The sequence below is a fragment of the Molossus molossus genome, unplaced genomic scaffold (assembly GCF_014108415.1).
Source record: "Molossus molossus isolate mMolMol1 unplaced genomic scaffold, mMolMol1.p scaffold_m16_p_7, whole genome shotgun sequence".
Lineage (NCBI taxonomy): Eukaryota > Metazoa > Chordata > Mammalia > Chiroptera > Molossidae > Molossus > Molossus molossus.
In genome coordinates, this window is record NW_023425401.1 from 48,227,297 (window position 1) to 48,243,463 (window position 16,167).

Below are 16,167 nucleotides of genomic sequence, written 5' to 3' on the forward strand. Positions count from 1 at the left end.
AAGCCATTTTCTTTCCTTTTCTTTTACATTTTTCCTTTACTTGGGCAAAGTTTTATTAGGCTAAAAGAATTCCAGGTGGACATAAGTATTTTGATTGTTTTCTTCAATACATACTTTAATGAATAATTTGCAAAAGGGCTATTTGCAAATCTTTGAAGATATGGAAATTTTCTTCTGAAATAATTTTAAAAAATCACAGAGGATAAGCTAGAAGCCAATCACAGCAAGTCTTAGTGTTAACTACTTAAATACATTTTAAAGACCAAAATACTTTTAAACTTCAATTACATGTTATCTAAGAATTTAAAAAATACTTTAGAAAAATATATCTTAAAATATCTTGCATTAAAAAGTGGCCCTAAATTTGGAGGATAGAAATGATACTAATACACGTATTACCCACTTCCCTTTAACAATTAGAAACTACATAAAATAACTAAGATGGTAACTATGAGTAACCACATAGATTAGGTGTTATTTAACTTTGTGGGTCATGAACACTCCTTAAATGCAAACCAGTAGAGGTCATCTGCAGATTATATATCAGGATGAGTTAGTCATTTCTATCTTGCACCTTTCCTTAATATTTCTACTGGTCTTTAGAAAATTTTTTTTCTTAAGGAAAAACTGTAAGTACACATTCAGAATATTTAAGGGTTATATTAGATACACCACAATTTGAACTCTTGTGCATACACATGTGTACCTAGGCTTGTGTATATGGTACGTGTTCTTATAAAAATATGTGTACCATTATTACAGGATACACAGTAAGGAGAAACAAATGAAATATAATGTATGGTGTATGAAAAGTAATATTTAATATTGAGTTACAATTTAAAGAAACAAGGTATAAATTGTTTTTGTGAGGTTAAAATGTTTAAGTTATGGTTTATTCATTATTAAGAAACTAACCTTGGAAAGCAGCGTAGAGAGATTAATTGATTCTTCCATTAAATCTTTTATCATCCAGCAAATATACCCTTGCATTTTTAATCCATTCAAGTATCTTCAGGAGATATGTTTCTACACTTGCATGTACCTTAATTCATGTCAACATTTACAAAATAACACAAACAAAACAACAGAAACACCCATAAATATTAATGAGTATCTAACATATAGGACACTCAAGTAGTTGTTTTAGGATTGTTTTAAGTGACATTTTAATTCCATGTTCTCTGAATCTTCATGTGAAAAAAAGTTGTATTGATGGAAGCTTCGACATGGTTACATCAGCTAAGACTGTGGTACTTTATACGTTAATATAATTTTATGTATCCATTTTGCGTAATATGCTACTCGGACAAAAATACCTGGACGATTTGCAATAGCACATCCGCGACCAGGAACAATAACACCAAGAACCATTCTCATTTTATGTTGTTCACAAACAAGTGGGCCACCATAATCCCCCTAGGAAGAAGGCATAGAACAATAACAACAAAGTATTATTTTAGGAATAAAAATAAATAATTTATCAACATTTTCTATATAGATTTGTATCTCAACAGTATATATATATACACACACACATATATATATATATATACACACACACACATATATACATATATATGTGTATGAAGACAATAACTAATTTAAATAAAATTTACATATTAGGACATTGGTTATCTTTCTATTGACATAACCAAGTAAGACTGAGATAAGTACAAAAGTTCACAGTGTTCTATAATGTTTAGTATTCATTTACAAATGACATATTTTCCAAAATATTCACTCATCTTTTAAAGTGCCATTGAATGGATACTAACACATAGCCACTGACAGCTATTTAAGAAGACAGATTTTATATTTATTTTTATTTTCTTCTGATACTCAAAGTTTGTTTAACATAAAACATTTGGAAAATGTAGAAAAATAAAAGTACCCAAAAAATCCACCTGTAATCATATACGTTTAGTGATTAAATTTTCCATTTTTAAAGCTTTTTTTCCTCTTTCCTCCAATCCTGCCTCTAAAATGATCTTAACAAATGAAATAAAAACATGTAGTTGATAAAAATAATTCTATTTACTATTTAGAAATTGCTTTTCCAGGCATAAGGAAGGAATGTTTTTGCACTTACCACTGTCATTAGTAGTTAATATACATAGTTATATTTATACTTTATAACCCCCCCCCCCATTGTGGAAGGAAGCCAATGATTTTATGGCATTTTTTATATTTACCCTGTTGTATCATCAGATATAGATAGGTGATAGATAGATGAATAGATGGCTTTGTGTGTATATTTTTATCTATATATATAGAGAGAGAGAATGGGGCAAAGTAGGTTTACAATTGTTCAGATGGAACCTAATATAATTAATAAATAATGATATAAGAATAAACTGTTTTGCTCACTCACAACTGTAAACCTACTTTAGCCCCACCCTGTATTTACACATATTGTTGTATATAATCATTGCAAATGCGTTGCATCACTTTAATGCACTGTGTAGCTTTCTAAGATTGTGATAACTAGCTTTTGGCATCCTGGTATGAAGAAGAGGGTTTGGGACTATCTTAATTGTCCCACAACAGTGATGTGATAGGATAAAACAAAACTATCTCATCAAAATTTAGTTCTGTAGCCCTGATGGTGTGGCTCAGTGGTTGAGCGTTGACCCATGTACCAAGAGGTCTCAAGGTCAATTTCCGGTCAGGGCACATGCCCAGGTTGTGGGCCTGATCCCCAGTGCGGGGCATGCAGGAGGCAGCCAATCAATGTTCTCTCTCATCGATGTTTCTCTCACTCTCTCCTTTTCCCTTCCTCTCTCTCTAAAACCAATAAAGAAAAAAAAATTAAAAAATAAAAATTTAGTTCTGAAATAGAAGTGGAAAGAAGAGAGCTATCAATATTCTGTGGGAAAAATCAAGGCAAGGATGAAGTAGACTATAAAACAGTAAGAAAAAAGAGTTTATTCTAAGAGACTTCCTATAAATTATGCCACATGAGTTAATAAATTTGATTTTAAAATAAAATCAGTGGTTAATTGCTGATATGATCTCTTCAAAGCAATTTACTTTGAGAAACTTTTACTAACTATGATGTCATTGCTATTATACAAACATTTAGAAGATTTCTTTTTTAAGTATCTAGATTTCAGTAGTTTCTGTGATTTATTGCCCTGTTTTAAAAATAACTGATGTAAAAATACATTCTGGAGGATAAATGCATTTTTGAGAAGTGGTAGAATCAATTTGAACTCAAATCTTGTCCGTATGAAAAAAAAAATAACAAGTATGTGGTAATGTGATAAAAACTTCATTGCTAAAGTTAGGAATCAAAGAATACATAGATGATCAATGAGATTATAGGCTATTTGTGAAGAGCAATTGCCAAAGCATTTTTAGTAATGGCAGTAGAGCTGGGGTAAGAGCATAGCTTCCTCAGCGGTCACAGATTAGGTCTAGCTCAAAATTCATGCTCACAGGGCTCTTAGTGAAAGGGAGAAGGGGAGGGGAGGGGAGAAGGGGAGGGGAGGGGAGGGGAGGGGAGGGGAGGAAGGAAGGAAGGAAGGAAGGAAGGAAGGAAGGAAGGAAGGAAGGAAGGAAGGAAGGAAGGAAAGTTTCATTCTCCCAGCAGATTTTAGCTTGTTATAATGAACACAGTAATACTGAGTTACTGGAAAAACAGCAAATTTAAAAATGGTTATAAACATATAATTTGTTTCTAACTATATTATTTTAAGCACTTCTAAAATATTTTTAACTTAGTAAACATTTTCTTTTCAAGAATAAATCTCAGAGCAATATTTATATATATGTATATATATATGTTATATATACATATATAGCACATGCATGTCTATACACATTAATGCTCTGTACTTAAGGCATTTCCTACATGTCAAGAGACATCTCACTATTATTGAATTCAGTCTATGCTTTGCTACACATAATATTCTACAGTCCTACAGCTCCCAGGCTTGGAGAGTGTATCTCTTACATTTAAAATACATCTAAAATAACAGTTTAACAGCTTGTCTATGTAAAACAGGGATAGGAATACCGCCAAGTTGAAAGAACAGTTGCCTAACAAATTATAATGTCCAAGCTCTTACAGTCATAGTCATAGACTTTGACCTCTTGGTATTTTTAAAATAGAATTTTTTAAAACGGTGCACACACACACACACATGCTGGCTTAATCAAAAACACATTTAAAAGTTTAAAACTAGGCAGGTATTTCTTAATAAAATTATTAATATAGTACATTTAAGAAAAATTTGGGAAGATAGATAAGTTTAGAAAGCTATTATATCAAATTTCTATTGGATACATCTAATTAGAACAGCTTCCTCTAGAGTTCTGGCTCTATCAGTTACATGGGACTTTTTGTTTCTTTGGTTGTTTTTTTTAGACAAATGTCATCATAGTTTACTGCTAGTAGAACATGGATCGTCTCAATGTTTAGTTTTAAAAAATGTACAAGGATAATACAGGGTTATCTTTCCCAATTCCTCTCTCTTGGAACATGTTGGTGTACAATGAATTTCATTTGAAAAAAAAATAGACAAAAAATAAACATGAGAAACGATGCTATTCATCACCTATGCCTTATTACAAAAGGTCCCTTTTTACCTCGCATGGTCCTGCTCCAATATTTTCAGCTCCAGCACATATTTCAGATTCATTCAGAGTCACCTTCCCTCGATGATACTGGCTGCATTTCTCATTCCCCATAATAAAGAGGTGTGCTACTCGTAACAGACCATCAGAGTTGATCACTAGAATAATGCAAAAAATGTGCAGTAAATGAGCACAAGTAAGGTGAACAAAATAAGAAACAAATACAATTTTTAAATAAATAAATATAATATTTCCTTATTTTTGTTTTTTCTTGCCATATCTTTTTTAAAGTAACTTACATCCAGTGTAGCCCCAGCCGTAAACACTGCAAGTGGTTTTTTCAGGAATTGTGCATCCGTAATTAGGTAAATCAATTGTACTAACAAAATTATCCAGGACAGCAGGTCTGAAAGAGAAAATATAATGGTAGTACTCTTGTTTGGACTCAATACAAAATTAACATTGAAATAAGTGTTAATATTTAATATGACATTTAGAGAGAATAAAAAGTTACATTTCTTAAAAATGAAAACAAAAAAGGGAATGTGTAATATATAATGTATAATTCTGTGGTAGGTGGTAGAGAAATGAGTTATTTGCTAATATTTAAGAATAAATGGGCACTGCTATTTTTTAAATCAATATTTTACCTGTTATCAAGTAATTAATTATTTACTAAGCTTTGGTTTTAAAGGATTTGGATGAGACTGTTAGCCCAATTTCACTTATTCATTTTTGAAATTTTGAAAATGCATCTGTGTGTACACACACACACACACACACACACACACAAAAAGTGACATGTGTTTTTTACAATAAATCTATCTGAAAGAGAATGAATAACCACATAGTGAAAAGAGCTTCAACAATTCCAGTCTAGGTTAAAAATACAAAACCTTCTAAAGGAACGAACCTAGCAAGCTTCAGCAATACCAGATCGGACCCTTCAGGCCCGTATACCACCTGGGAAACATTGAGAACCTGTTTGCGCTTCTCGTCTCCTCTCCCATGGACATCGTGAATCCCCAGCCAAACTTCATAGTCTTTCAAGTCTTTATTTCTAAGTAAAAAAATCAAAATGTAAGATATAATTTTAAATTGCATAATATTACTCATACATATTGTTATTTTGGCATATCAGGACAGAAAAATCACCTAAGTTTAAAATCTGATTAAAAGTACAATAAAGAGCAACACATTTGTTATGCAAAATTCTGACTGCTACAGCACATACAAGCAGAAGAATTTATAAACTGAAAATCTCAATGGCTGGTTTAAAAAAAAATTATCTTACTTTGCTAGAGAGAATAAAGCATATTACATGAATTATAATTGCACCACAAAGTTTCCTTTTAATCTCAGCTGTGTATATGTTTGGTTTCTTACTGGAGGTTGAGGATTTATTTATTTATTTTATCCTCACCCAAGGACATTTTTCCATTTTTTATTCTAATAGAGCGGGACGGAGTGAGAGGAAGAGAGAGAGAGAAACATCTACGTGAAAGGGACACATCGAGTGGTTGCCATCCGCACAACTGGGGACAAACTGCAACAAAGGTACATGCCCTTAGTGGGAACTGAACCCAGGTCTCTCTGGACCACAGGCCGACGCTCTAACCACTAAGCCAAACCGGCCAGGGCTGGAGGTTGAGGATTTATACGAATAAAATCAGAATGACCTTGATGAGAATCAGGAAGTGAGCTTACAAATGCTGTCTCCACATCTTTCCCTGAAGCTAATTTTCATTGAAAATTATGCCCAGGATTATCCTGAGGCTGGTTCTACATAAGAAAGCAGAAATGAGGATTGAGAGAAAGTTTTTGATAATTTACTGTCACCCCAATAAATTTGATAATAAAAAGAGAAAAATAATTTCTATCTAGAAATACAGAATGCAAAGGGTGGAGTTAAATTATTTACATTATTCTAGAAAGTTTTTCTTCCGAGTGAGAGTAATACCAATTGTGGAAAGAGGTGAACAGAAGTAGTACCCGTAATAACTATCAATTTAGTCAAAGAAAGTTTTGTTAGCTAAATCTAAAATTTTGTTTGTTCACCCCATGTTGGTGTATCTCTGTTAAATGAATACACATACTAAGCCTATAAGCTGTGGAAGCCATAAATATTTTTAAATGCTCAAAACAAATAATTGGTTTCAGAAACACTTTACCGAGAAGGGAAACACTGTCTTGCAGTGAGAATCCAACTTTCCTTTATCAATGATCCTCCGCAGATATGTTTATTTCTGTGAGAAAGAGGAAAGAGAAACAAGTAACATCTGTGCAGGAAGGTTGGCTGCCAATTAATGCAAAACCTATGGCTACATTTGTTAAAGATAAATGCATTTGAGAGGAAAATGTAGAAATTAACCCAACTAGAGTAAAATGACTAATCCTTTTCTCATATAGATGATATTTGGTAATTGTAGCATTAGCACTTTTTTCCATGATGTGATTACTATTTTATAAAATCAACTTTGTTTTTTGATTTTTCATAAGGAACCCTGTCACTGCATACCAAGATTCATTCCGTGTGAGAGAAAGTATTTGCTACAAATACAGGATTCATTAGAATGAACAAAAGTATGGAAAACAAAACAACGTAGACCTATTCAGTGCTTGATTAATGAAAAATGAAAATTTAAGTTTTCATTTGAACTCTAAAAACACATGGTGGTAGCAATATATTAAATCTGTACACTTTTCTTTCATTAGTGCTAATATGTTAACTTAGAATATAAATGGGTTTGAGTACATGTGTTTGTTCAGCTTAAGACCAGCAATATATCATTTCATTTATAAAATTAAAATAGTTATGTAAGACATATCATCTAAGAAATTATAAGATTTTTTGGAGAATAATCAATAGTAGTACATTTATTTTATGATAAACAAAATCTGTAAATCCATTATTTTTGGCAGAGAAGAAAAAAAAGTACAACTTTTCACAATTTACATTTCCAAAGTGTACAGATGTTCAGTGCTTGAGAGGGTAATAGAAGAAGATTCCCAGACTAAAACCACGGTTATTTATGGCCTGTACCACACAGGAGGATAAGCATATATATCGAGTTTTAATTTCTGTTCCTCTCAGTATGTGTTTTGGGAGAATAACTAAACAGCTGTTGTTACTAAGAACTTGGATTTAAAAGAAAAATATTTTTTTCCTAAAAGTTTATAGTCCTCTGATTTAATGAAAAACAGTTTCACCTGCTTCACCATGGAAACTTCCAAAAGAGTATCCTTGTATATTTTACTGGTGATAATAAATTCAGATGTACACATATTTTTTTTTTCTTTCTGGAGTTATGGGATTTGCAAAACATCACTAATTAATTTAGAAATGTGAATTCTTGAAATACTTTCTATAATAAATAGAATGAAACACTCCCCCCAAATTTTACAGCCTTCATTAAATCTTTATATTTCACAATTAGCTTTAATATTCTGGTGAGTTTCACAACTCTATTTCAATACTACACACCTAGGACAGCTACACTACAATTATCAACATACATATTTATAAAATTTGATCATCTACTTCTTGAAAGAAAGACATGCTAAAAGAGAACTTTAGGGCTTCTTCTACCTGGTATATATCAAATATTCTGTTTGCTAAGAACTGGCTTATTCATAAAAGAACTTCAGTTTCAAGTTGTCTCTATTCTACTTGAATATCACTGTAATTTAATTGTAGTAAAAGATATACTTTCTTTCTCTACTCAAGGAATCTGTAGTTAAAGTAACAGAGAGGGTTTCCCAAAAGAAGATATATTCAAGTTGGCATTTGAAGAATGAGAAGGATTTTCCCAGAACAAAATATGGAGGAAGAAGAGCACAAAGGCTTGGAGGGGAAACGTAAGGTGTCTTAAAAACAAGAGAAAAGGTGGTTAGAATTCAGGTTCATTTTGGGGTATATTGAGTGATGAAGTTCTAGTAGAAATAGATATTAACGAAAATATTTTAACATTCTGATTAGCATATGGTATAATATATGTAGTATATAGAAAGCTTTAAGATTAGATTTTAAACTGATTCTCGTTTTCAATATCAAACTCTTACAACAGAATTACTAAACTTAATTTTTGTATAACAGTATATTTTGTAAAGTGATTTTACATAGAAGATGAAATTCATTTTTAAGAGCACTGAGAAATAGACATGTCAAGATTTTTTTATCTATGCTAAATATTACAATAGTAGAATTAGTCAACCATCACTGTTGTTTGTTAATATTTTTCTTAATAGTAAAATATTCTAGAATTTAAAATTATGACCATTTCATTAGTGTGACAAGGAAAAATCAAACATTTTAAACAAATATAAAATTCCTGATAAAATTATGAACAAGCATGTTAGAAAATAAAGTCAAAATATTCTTGATTAGGAAATTAAAAACATAGGCATTATAACTAGTTTGGTGATATCAAAGTATAAATAAGTTCTCTGTGTAGTTGTCTTTTCCTTAATCAGAACTGAATTGTCACTTGTAATTAGGGACAATGCCAACATATATGGGACCTTTGTGAGCATTTAAAAAGGTACTATCTGAGGAGGCACAAATGGCAAAATCTCGGGCTGTTTGGCAAGCCAAATGTTATCAATCCCCCTTTGTGCCCCCCTCGTATGGGTGCCCACATGGAGGGCACAACCTGCATGATCATATAGGGCTGTTCCACTGGGCATACACCTTTTGCAAATAAACCAAATACATATGATTCGTGTCTATTAGTAATTACCTGTATTTCAAACTAGCCATCCATCCTACATTTGTTCGCGTTGGAATTCCATTTACAACTCGCAATTGTTTTGTTTTGGCACAAGATATTACAGGATCTACAAAGAGGACCAAATATAACATATTTTTATTAAAACTTTTTTTAATATTAACATTATTGCAGGAATCCCCCTCCACTTCACTTTGCCCACGTCTACCCTCCTCCACTCCACCTTCCTTGGCCTTGACCAAAGTATTGTCCATGTCCATGGGGTATGCATATATGTTCTTTAGCTATTTCCTTCACCTTCTTTACCTGGTCCCCCCACCCTCTTCCCCTTAACATTTTGACAAAACATTATTAAATACTCTGCCTCTCAGCTTGTTTAAATGTAATGGTAACTGGACAAATGTAACTACTGTAATTCTGTCAGAAGAACATTTTTGGGGAAAATGTATTATGACTACAGTGCCAAATCAGGCCCAAAATGTTTGCTGTCCTCATCTTAGCAGATGAGTAACATTGAAAAACTAATCAACTCAAGGTCAACAGCATGACTGCCCTAACCAACCTCAACATAAAATGAAACAATGTCATTTATAGTGGTAATTTCTAAATGACAATGGAAATCAATAGCCTGAGAGAAACAAACAAACAAAAAACTATATTGGATTTATTACTTCTGAAATTGTAAAGTGAGAATGGAGAGCGATTTTGAAACAGGTTGCCAGCCTTCTACTTATTGAAACTGCACCCAAATGACATAATTATTATGCTCAAATCATTATATCCAAATGACGCAAGACAGAATTTTCTGAAGTAAACTTCTTCCTGACCCTCCTCTGTGTTCCTTGCCTTATCCTGTCCACTACTGTTCATGATCTTAAAAATGATTTCCAAAAGCTTTTTAAGCCTGGGACAAAGCAGGTGGCCTCTTCAGTCAAAAATACTTTTGTGACTTCCTTTAGACCAAGAAATATGTGAAAATTAAAAACAAGTAGCACTCAACAGACTTTCATAAATTGAGGATTAACTGAACCTCTCAGGCTGTGTCAATTCTGCCTAGTAGAGCTTGGGAGGAGCTTAAAGATAGTGAGATAGAGACAGTGCATACGTTTCCAGACCTTTGGTTTCATTCCTTCTGAGGTTTGCACCTTTATTTAACTTACAAGGAGGATGAAGGTTTATATATACAGTTTATCCAGAATTAAAAGCAATATAAATACTTTTTCAAAGTTAAATACAACATCTTACAATTTCTGATGCAGAATTGGATTTTGATATTTACTATGAAGTTACCTTTGTAACCCCATTACTTACGCACATCAAAAACATTTTAAGTGCCCGGCTGGTGTGGCTCAGTGGTTGACCTTCGACCCATACACCAAGAGGTCACCATTTGAATCCACAGTCAGGGCACATGCCCAGGTTGTGGGCCAAATTCCCAGTGGGGGGCATGCAGGAGGTGGCCTGTTGATGTTCTCTCTCATCGATGTTTCTATCTCTCTCTCCCACTCCCTTCCTCTCTCTAAAATCAATAAAGAGAAACAAAACAAAACAAAACAAAAAAACATTTTAAGTAAAAATAAATAAACTTATTTTTATAATGGAAGTTAATATAGTGATGAGATATTTTTCTATGAAGAAAATAATGACATCATTTCTGATACGCAGAGACTCAAATATGCCAAATATTACTTACGGTCTAAGTTGACTATTGTAGGTGTGGTATCACCTTCACCTGTAAAAATAAGTATATAAATAGATATATACATACACATTTGTTATATAGAACCAAAGCTTTATACTGAAATTCAAATATCCATGGATTGAATAGTTTACTAAAATTTTTTATATTTTATTCAAATATAAAGTGTAGTAGTACTCTTTTGAGTATGTGTCACTTTTACTGGACAATATGGAAGGTATGTGCCCGCTGGGAGTGGGTGATGTGAGGAAAGCCCTCTTTATGGCTATGGAGGCTCTCTACTGCCATCAAGGAGCTGTCCCGTGCTACCAAGATTCCCAACACTGTACACAGGGACCACTTCACTGAATAGCACTAATACTTGTCATTGCTTGCTTGGTCCATTCATATAGATAAACTATGTTTTTATTGTAGTTTGGCCCTTTTATATTTTTCTGAAAATTACTTTTTTAAGAATATGGTTGATGATAATTGAAACTTCATATGCTTCTGAAAACTTTAAGAATTCCAGAAGATAGAAATCAACATAGTCAATTGGGATAAAAGGATAACAGAGTATAATATTTTAAAGATTGGTTTTTCTAGACAGTAGTAAAAAAAAATATATGAAAAAAACAAAAAAACTAGAAACTGGAAGTTAATTCTAACTAAAACCTCATAACTTAGTCTTTTTTTCATAACCTCCCTTCTGGGGCTTAATCGCTACAAAGATAATGGTTTGGAAGGTGTAAGATTTGAGAGTACTTATGCAGTAATGAATGAGGCACAAGACATTTCTTGGAGTTTAATGTCTGGCTATTCAGAATTGATGGCATTGAGTTTACTCAGGAAATGTTTAGACCCAGCTGGTTGCTAATCCCTGGAAATGCTCTGAGCTCAAATAAACCAGCAACAAAAGAATGACATATGGATTTCTTTGTAATAGATGCAAATTTGAATGTTATTTATGGAGAATCTTGATAGAATTAATACATGCTAAAGAGTTTTACTTAAGCTCATTTACTAAGTCTAGGTATTTTAAATGAATAAGGGTAAAGGCAAACATAAATTTCATCATTTCGCTTTCCCTTTAGCTTATCTTGGGGGAGGGTTTTGTCTTAGAGTCAGCTGAGGTGAAAGTTTTAGTTTATAGTACAAATAAGGATTGATGCTGACTGTGGGTCATTAAAACATCAAGGATATTGGTTTTTCCACTCAAATCAATTACTTAAAAATTCTAATATAAAAAACTATATATTTTTTTTATGTTGTCTTGATGAGAAAGACTCAAGTCCAGTGGTTCCCAAGCTTCCTAATGCCACGACCCTTTAATACGGTTCCTCATGTTGTGGTGACCCTCAACCATAAAATTATTTTCGTTGCTACTTCATAACTGTAATTTTGCTACTGTTATGTCTTAGGTAACCCCTGTGAAAGGATCATTCGACCCCCAAAGGGTCGCAACCCACAGATTGAGAACCACTGGTAAACTATTTAGTCTATCCTTAATTGCATATCAAGTTTTCTAAGTATCAAATTAATGGAACAACATGGTATTTAGTTCATTATGGTACCTTACGCAAATATTCAAATTTTAAACACTTGTAGATAAATTGTGCGATTTCATAGTTATTAATATTATCAATTAATCACCAATAATATATATACATATATAGTTTCCTCTAAGCCAATATTTCTCACACTTTAGAATAAGCTGAAATACCACTTAAAATTAGACTTTTGGAAATTCTGGATTGAAGGCTAGATTATAAATTTTTAAAAAGCATTTCAAGGTCTTCTGTTATACACTTTAAGCAAAACCTTAAAAAAACTGCTCTCTAGGCCGTTTCCATTTTACCATCAAATACTATTCTCAGTTTTCCTCTTCTACTCTTTCCCCACTATCTCCACCGCAGTACTCAAATCTGACACAAATATTATTTTGTATTGATTCAACTTATATTTTGAAGAAGGAAAACATGTCAATGATAGAAGTATCTATGGAAGAGTAGGAAATGTGTGCATGTGTATGTGTGTGTGTGTGTACGTGTGTGTTTATATGGCCTCGGAATCAAACACAAACTGTTACATAAACACAAAAGAAATATTTTAATATAATCTTAAATTTTCGACTCAAGTTGAAAACGTTATGATCATCATGTATTTCTTCAGACATCTTTGTTCCTACCCTTATTATTTATGTTAATGTTAATATATACTTATTAAATGATTATACTTTCTATTATTTACATAAATGTCTCCTTTCTACACTGAAAACTATGTAAATGTAAGAAACATTGTTTTTATTGTTGTATAATTAATATGTTATAAAAGGCTCTGCACACAATAGTAGCTCAATTTTAAATTGCTAATAAATGAATACAGAAATACAAACTTAGATGTAAATAACTTGCCTAAGGCACTTATAGCGATAGAGTTAGAATTCTTACCCAGGAAGTCAGAGATAAAGTTCTTAACCACTACACTTTCAGTTGTAAAAACCTAAGATTTTTCTAAGTTATATTGAATATGCATGTGTATAGACAAATCTATAAACATTTCTACAGTTTTATTTTGCATATTTGCTGATCTTGGAAATATATGTTAAATATTATTTTGTAAGCATTTTTTAAAAGTAATATAATAAAAACATTTATATGTTTTGTAACACAAATGTGTAATGCAAAAATGATTTATATAGTCTCTGTAGTTAAATAAATAAGACCTAAAGTCCTCTAAAGATAAATTGTGTTAGCCTTTCAACAGTAGTAAGATGTAAATAAATCCTGGCTATAAATATTAGTTAGAAAAATGATAGTGCAAAAATATTTATTAAAATAAATGTTCGGAATACATTAAAATAAAAATGAGTTATTTGCAATAGCATTTAATCAAATAATAGCAACACTTGAAGTTTTTCAATAGCACATTACAACTTTTAGTTTGAAAATGTTAGTTGAAAACATGCTTTTAAAACTTCTAAATTATTAGAGTCCCAAGTCTGTGAAGTTTGTAATCCAAAGCACAGTTATCTGAAAGTCTAAGGGAGCATTTTACTCTACGTACTAAAATTAAGCTACTGGGATTTTTACAAATCTGCAATTCTGTAGGAAAGCAGTAGAATGTGTTTTGAAAGCCAGATCGTTGACTTTTTTCCTTCTTCCTGAATCACTGGATATTCTACTAGCCTTTTTTATTCCTCATCACAGAAACTTCACAGTTTCCATGAGGTAAATCTAATAGTTAGAGAAAATAATCCTTTAATCATTTTTTTAATTGTGTGCCAGAGAAGTAATTGTTTGCTTGTTTATTTTAGTGTTAAAACTTGAAAGAGGTCTTCCATAGAAGAATGTTTTCAAGACCTATTCAAAGCCTAAGATGGGAAAAATAGAACACCAGCAAAATTCCAATTAATTTGAAAGGCTATAATTATAGCCAATGAAATAAAATCTAATAATAATAATACTATCTTTTTTTTTCGTACATGCCCCTAGTGGGAACAGAACCCAGTACTCTCTGATCCACAGGCCAAGGCTCTAACCGCCGAGCCAAACTGGCTACATCTAAATAGCATCTCTTTGCAAATATATAAGATGTTTACTATTATGGAGAATTTCTTTATTAAAAATAAGTTGGGAAGTTTCAAGTATTAATTATAGATATATTTAACATTATATTTAAAGTTTGCCATTTTATGCTACAATTTCATGAAACATGACTAGCATTCCCACTTAAGGTGAGAAATTATCTCTTTAATTTGACAAATATTAAGGAAAAATATAGACTTGTGTTTATATTTCATGTTTTAAAGCAAACATTTCTTCAATCTTATGCCTCATTTTAAAGAGGGTGCTTTTTTGTTGTTATTTTCAAGGTGCTTGCTACTGGTTTGTCTCACAAGCAAAACATTCTTAAAATAGACTCTTACTAAACTTATAAAAGTATGTCTTTTTTAAACAAGAAGGTTGTTTAGTGGTGATGAAAGATGTTTGCTATAAATAGAACTGTGAAATATGTAGTATAATACATTGGTTTGTTGCTACTGTGAAGTTTTATGATAAGGCTTTTTCACTCAATAACATATCGGGGATGTATTGCCCTCTCAGTGTATCTTACTCTATATCAGTGGTTCTCAACGGGGGTTATTCTCCTCCCCCACCAAGGAGACATTTGGCAATGTCTGAAAATATTTTTGATTGTAATGACGGGAGGTATTGGTGGGACAATTGGCACATGGTGCGCAGAGGCTGGAAATACTACTAAGCATCTTCCAATGCACAAGACGGTCTCCCACAAGATTTTTCTAGCACAAAGTGTAGGTAGTATCGAGGCTGAAACATCTTCATATATTTCTTCATATTACTTCCAGATAAGCTTTCTAATTTACAAAGTAATGCAGAATTGAGAGAGTTGATTACCCAGATCTCACTAATACTGGGCATTAACAATTATTTTCTTATTTGCCAACCTGATAGGTGGAAATAATTTCTTATGCTTTTGTAATTTCATTTTTCTTACTATTAAGTTTTAATGTCTTTTTATTTGTTTATTAATTATATTTATTCTTGAGGATTTATTTTCTTTATTTTTCTCCTGAATTATCTTTTTCTTATTGATATATGGGAGATCTTTTATATGAAGTATATCAGACATTATATTTTACATATTTCTTTTACCTGATGCACTAATGCTCTTTTAACAAAATTTTCTTGGCCTCAAAGAGTGGATGGAATGCTCTAGACTTCATAGTCTTGGACTAAAGAACTGAGGAGACAGAAGCACCACTGTCTAAGGTCTCTTCATCAGATGATAGTGGTCTGGGGCCTTTCCTGAGAGCTCCGCTACTTTCAAAGGTAGCACTGATGTGCGTGCAGGAGTGTGTCTTGGGAGTGCACCTCATTAGAGGATCAAATGCATCCCTCCTGTATTATGTTCACCTTTGATTAAGGTATCAATTTAGAGAAGATGCAATATATTTCAAATATTTCACCTGAAAAAGTTAATCAAATGCACTTACAACGAGAAATAGGGCAATAATCCCAAGGAATGAGAGGATTCCCTGTGTAACACCAGGGACCATGGGCATCATCGTCAGGATTCCGGCAATAATTCTTATTCAGCTTGCTAGCATCTGGTTCCCAGAAGATATGCCTGAATAAACAACAAATTCTAAACATCACAATT

General features: G+C 32.3%; 1 protein-coding gene across 3 annotated transcripts in view; it reads right to left on the reverse strand.

Annotated features, from left to right (window-relative positions):
- Positions 1 to 1,211: 1,211 nt before the first annotated feature.
- Positions 1,212 to 16,167, reverse strand: part of HGF (hepatocyte growth factor) — a 69,927-nt gene continuing 54,971 nt past the window's right edge. For all 3 annotated transcript variants that reach the window (XM_036247274.1, XM_036247275.1, XM_036247273.1), the window contains 8 exons: positions 16,001 to 16,134; positions 10,999 to 11,037; positions 9,318 to 9,414; positions 6,750 to 6,824; positions 5,492 to 5,638; positions 4,878 to 4,984; positions 4,591 to 4,736; positions 1,212 to 1,416 (listed from right to left, as the gene is read on the reverse strand). In XM_036247274.1, coding sequence (XP_036103167.1) covers positions 1,240 to 1,416; positions 4,591 to 4,736; positions 4,878 to 4,984; positions 5,492 to 5,638; positions 6,750 to 6,824; positions 9,318 to 9,414; positions 10,999 to 11,037; positions 16,001 to 16,134 — 922 coding nt within the window. In that variant the 3' untranslated portion in view covers positions 1,212 to 1,239. The remainder of the gene's footprint in view (positions 1,417 to 4,590; positions 4,737 to 4,877; positions 4,985 to 5,491; positions 5,639 to 6,749; positions 6,825 to 9,317; positions 9,415 to 10,998; positions 11,038 to 16,000; positions 16,135 to 16,167) is intronic.